General features: G+C 36.4%; 1 protein-coding gene across 1 annotated transcript; it reads left to right on the top strand.

The window, feature by feature from the left end:
* Nucleotides 1-1,915: 1,915 nt before the first annotated feature.
* On the top strand, nucleotides 1,916-3,988 carry CSNK2A2IP (casein kinase 2 subunit alpha' interacting protein; the record flags this gene model as incomplete). The annotated part of the gene is made up of 1 exon (XM_081137998.1): nucleotides 1,916-3,988. One exon carries the CDS (start codon nucleotides 1,916-1,918, stop codon nucleotides 3,986-3,988), a length of 2,073 nt encoding a protein of 690 aa, XP_080994124.1.
* Between the last annotated feature and the right edge of the window lie 1,678 nt (nucleotides 3,989-5,666).

Below are 5,666 nucleotides of genomic sequence, written 5' to 3'. Positions count from 1 at the left end.
GAACTGAGACAAAAGATATAGAAAAAGAAAATTTATCTTGAGGGGAAAATAACTTTATTAAACGTTTTGTGTTGGAATATTCTTTGGATAGGAAAGTCTGATGATTAGTTGGAAATATAATTTTGAAGCTAAAAAGAAAACCAGAACTAGAGACAATAGATTAGGAAGTCATTGGAATAAAAATAATATTGTTGGTACTTGGAGAATCCCACAAGTATGAATCAAGATTTAAAAACAAGTGAATTGAGATAGTTAAGATGAATTTTAAAATGTAAATAAGATTAAATACGTAAAAACACACCTTGATATAAATAAAATATTCTAGCAGTAATATAATCGATAGTAAATTAATTGGATAATTTGGCACATACGAGGAATACATTTGTCCATCAGAAATTAGGTTGGCACCCGGCTGGGCATGGCTCAGCGGTTGAGCATTGACCTAGGATCCAGGTGACCGGGGTTCGATTCCCGGTCAGGGCACATGCCCGAGTTGTGGGCTAGGCAGCTGATCGATGACTCTCTCATCATTGATGTTTCTATCTCTCTCTCCCCCTCCTTTCCTCTCTCTGAAATCAATAAAGATATATTAAAAATAAATAAATAGTGTCTTCACTGAAAAAAAAAAAATTGGTTGGCAAGTCATTGAAGTGTAGAAAAAAATCATGAAACCAAATTCTGACAGTTTTCATTCTTTAGGGACCTTAAATCTAATAATTTAACTGGCTAATATCAGGGTCTATCAGTTTTCTTGGTGTTTTTTGTGTCATATTCTGTTTTAGCCTTAAAACCTGAAGAAAAATGCACAAAAACAGTGTCATGTTATGTATTGCCTTTTAAGAAGCAGCATAGCTATCTTTTCTGAGTGGGAAATGCTTGCATTGCTTTTGGGGAGTAGCAAGGTTCTGTTTTTTATAAAGTTTCTATAGTAAATTTTTAAATCCTAGACATAATTAATGTGATAGTTAGGGATACAATTAAGAAAATGAATGGAGAGAATCTGAGTAGAGAGAAATAATGGATATGAATGAAGACTAATTTTAAAAGGTAGTAGTCAACAGTTTCAAAAGCTGCAATGGTGACAAATAAGAACAAAACTAAAAGTATGCAATAGACTTTCAACTAGAATTTTGGACTTTTGAAAGTAAGCTAACTGATAATAACGAGGGATAATCAAATTTAAATTGAAAATCAACATTTCAGAAGAACTTCTATTTCATCTTTCTCTAAGATTCTCTTACTTTATGCAAAAAACATAGTGTTTTTTTGGTTTTGTTTTTAACTAAAGCAATTATTTAAAAAGTACCAGAAATAGCTAGAGTTATTACCTTTTATTGAGCATCTTATATCCTGGGTATTGTTACATTTTATTCATATTTTATATATATGTGTATACATACATACATATATATATATATATGGTCTTATTTAGTCTTTAGCCCAATAAATTGAATATTATATTTATCTATTTTACAGATGAGCAACTGTGTTTAGAAAGCTTAATTCAAAAGTTACACATAGAGTAAGTGACTGAGATTTAACATAAAGCCAGGCTCTGGTCACTGCAGCAAATTGTTTGAGAAAATTAATATCCCTATCAGGAGCTCTTCTGAACTCTCTTTACTATTTTTTTTTTAACAGGAATTATTTCCTCAAGAGAAAAAAAATCTAGGAAACTAAGAAGAAGACAGAAAAAAATCTCAAATTGTGACACTTTTTTTCCACTACCTCTACAACTCAATTTTGAGACTTTTAATAATATTTGGGAATTAACAGAGAGTTTACAAAATAGAAATTAGAAACTATCAAAGACTTTTTTTAAAGCATTGATTGTCCATGGAATCCAGCTAAAAGACTCTATCAGCTACTAAAACATCTCTACAAACCAACTGCTTTCAAAAAACACTGTCATGAAATGGTGCCATTAGCATATTATGATCAGCACTTTAAGTCTTTAGAACACTCTTACCAACTGGCCTCAACCAAGTCATTAACACGTCAGTACACAAGTGAAAATCTAAATCAACCCAATAATCAGTCTGTGGTGAGAGTACAACCTGGTAGTAACTACCTTGCAGCACCTCCACCAAGCTTTAACCAGAAGGTGCAGAGACCTTCTGCCAAGTCTAAGGACACAATTTCACAAGGCTTCTATAACAAGGGTCTGAAATCACCAATACCCCAGTCCAAACATCAGGTTCTACCCTTACTAGACCTCCACCAGAGAACTTCACTGCAGTCTAATTGGAGATCTGTGAGCTCACCTTTGTCCCTCCCCAGACCTCACACAACATCGTCACTTGATCTTGTCAAGATACCATCATTACTGGAATCAAATCAAGCAGGCTTGAGCTCACAATTATCCCTCCTCAAACCTAAGAATGCAACTTCCTTAAACCTTTGCTGGACATCACCTTCATTGAAGTCTAACAAAAAAGTCTCAAGTTCATCATTATTACCCATCAATCATCAAGAAACACCTTCCCAAGACATTTTCTGGACATCATCATCTTTAAATTCTAACCAAAGAGCCCTTAGCTCAACATTACCTCAGTCCAAGCCTCAGAAATTACTTTCATTGGGCAGCCTTTGCACATCTTTATTAGAGAACAATCAACGATCTTTGAGCTCACCATCACTCACCTCTATACCTCAAACAGATGCCTTGCTTCAGTTATCACCTTCACTGAAGCCTAATCAAATGGACTTTAGCTCAACTGTACCTGACTCCAAACCTCAGAAACCACCTGTACTGAGCCCCAGTCCTTGTGCTCTGAGCATACCATTGTCTAACTCAAACCAAAAGAAATCACCTTTACCACATTCTGTCCACCAGACTCAGAGTTTGTCATTGTTCCAAAGCAAATATCAGACAGTGCTTCCATTGGATCATACCGTTAGGACCCTGAGCTCACCAGTTTATGACTCCAAGTTTCAAGACTCCACTTCACCAAATGACAAACACATAGTCACGGATGTGTCTTCACCCCATCTCAAACCAAATATCTCAGGCCAATCATTACCAAGCTCCAAATACTGCATCAGTAAAATAGCTGCTACAACAGAGAGCTCCAGGATCCAGAACAAAAGCAACTTTGATCTTTCCACAAAGAAATATTCAAATAAAGAAACTCCATGGACTTTAAATTATATTTATCCTTGCATTGTTCGAGGTGGGACTGTCCCTGATAATGTTGTAAATAAAGTTATCAATTCTCTCTCCAAGACCAGAATCCAAAGGGATCTCAGTAGGCAAATTCTCCTTCGAAGAATGAGGGGAAGGCCAAATCCTCGTCCTGGCCCCCGTCTTTCATCAAGTTATGTGGTTTGTTTAGTGTGCGCTTCCTGCATAAAAAGTCACTGTAATCATCTTACAGGAAAAAAAGATCCTAACCGTGCAATACTATATGTCATACCAACACTTGAGCCTAGTTCTGAGGGGGAGATAGAGGTGAAATTAGTTTTTATTCTTTCCTTACCAGAGACTTCTTTCTCACCTTGTCTCCCATTCCCTCTGAAAAAAACTCAACCTGATGAAGTCCTTGAAGAAAACCTTGAAGGAATGGAGAAGATATCAGAGTTATTTCCTACTGAACCTGATAACATACAAGGGGTGACAGTAGCCCCAGAAAACAAAGTTGTAAGTCAACAGCCTCCGGCTATTGACTGGCTGCTTTATGTTAAAAAAAGTAATTCTCAGCCAGAGGCGAGGCTCCCATCTTCTTCCTCCTCCGTATCTTACTCCTCCTCTTCCTCTTCCTCTTCTTCCTCTGCTTCCTCTCTGACTGCACCTGCCTCACCCTTCCCTTACGAAGAGTCTACCACATCTACCCTCTCGGATTGTGTGTTCAGTAAGCTAGTTAGTTACCACCGCCTGCCTCCAGGGGTCTCCTGGCTTGAGTTTATATGTAGCAAAAATTACCAGCTACTTTCTGGAAAAACACATCAAGGTCAACCACCACTCCCCCCAAAAAATCCTGAGCAATAGCTCTGTAGTGAAAGGGCCAAAGGAGTCAAAGATACATTTCAAAAATTTTGAGGAAAGTAAATGAGAGAAATTTTGATTAAATTAACATTGTGCTTCTTTGAAAGCAATTGACCTTAGTTCTTTGAGACTAGAGCTTGATTTTCTATCTTGCTTATTAAAATTCTTAGTAATAACTGAACGGGACTCAATATTTTAGCTGATGATGTACCTAGTTAAGGGGAACTATTACTCTCAAGTACATTTCCTAGTTAAATAATAAACTATGATCCCTAGAAACCAAAACTGAATCTCTTGTTTTTAACCCAATGCCTGGTTTATAGTAGCCACTATATAATTATTGTTAAATTGATCATGATTGGCTATAGACCAGAAATACTTTATCTGTCTTGCCCAGAATAGTATGTTGCGCATTGTTATTCTCTTTCCTCATAAGATATGATAATGATGATATCCTTAAGCCATGTATGCCCATCTGTTTCCCTATCTCTAAAGAAATTTCAGATCATTTTAACAGGTAAGCATATATAGAGAGAATAATCTTTTCAGTTATGTGTTCCTAGGGAAAATTTTTCTATGCTAGGATCCCATACTCGGAAATCCAATGATTTATTCAACCTTTGTTAACAAATCTCAGGAGAGAATAACTAGCTGGTACAGATAATCCTACCTCATGCTGATGGTGCCAATATTTAAATAATGGGCTCTAAAGTCACCTGTTCAACACTTTCAAAGTGGGTTAATAAAGATGTTCAAAAAGTGCCTTTGTTCCACTGGGTCTACTGGTAGTGGGAAGAGAAGGGAGTTGCCTTACCGATTCACCTTAAGTGATTATCTGCATATCCAAGGACTAGAATTAGTATCTCCTGCATACAATGATGACGCACAATTCTTCCTATCCACCCCACATCTTTCTGATCACCTAACTACATAATGAGCATTTCCAATTGGGACATTGCACAGACATCTCAAACTCAACATGGCCAAAACAAAATTTATCATCTTTACAATTTATATCTTTACATTTACAGTTCTTTCCCCCTATATACTCAAATTCAGTTTATGTATCACCATCCATCATGGAGTCATGTTTGAATGTTTTTCTCATTGCCTGCTCCTCTCCAAGTCCATGAGTTCTACGGCCTTGTTATCTGTAGAATTCGGTCTTTTTTTTCCCAACCCCATGGTCACTATCTTAGTAGTGGTCACAGCCATTGTTACCTGGATTACTGCAGTAACTCTTAAACATGCACTTTAACTTTTGATTGCATTTCTGAGACACAAATTTGATAATGTCACACCACTGCTTAAAATCTTTTCATTATTGCACATTGTTTTCAGGAGGAAAATCTAAATTCCTGCTATGATTGAACTGTTATTGTGTCTCAAAACTGATTTCTTAGTCTCCAGTCTTCTGGATGCTTCAGCTAATTTCTTTACAACACATAAAATGTGCCAAGGCCTCTCTTACATTGTACTTTTAAGTCAATAATTCTGTTGTCCAGAAATATCTTCCCATCTATACATTTTTATCCTACAGGGCTTTATTTTGTCTTTCTTCCTATCTTCGGAGAAGCCTTGTTCTGATCCACTTTCAAAGGAGTTAGTTGGCTTTTCTATTACCATAAAACTCTGTTTTCACCCTTTGTACAGCTCTTAACAACATTTAAAGCAATCATGT

Source organism: Miniopterus schreibersii (assembly GCF_964146895.1).
Source record: "Miniopterus schreibersii genome assembly, chromosome: 5".
Taxonomy (NCBI): domain Eukaryota; kingdom Metazoa; phylum Chordata; class Mammalia; order Chiroptera; family Miniopteridae; genus Miniopterus; species Miniopterus schreibersii.
This window is presented reverse-complemented; position numbering and strand designations above follow the sequence as displayed.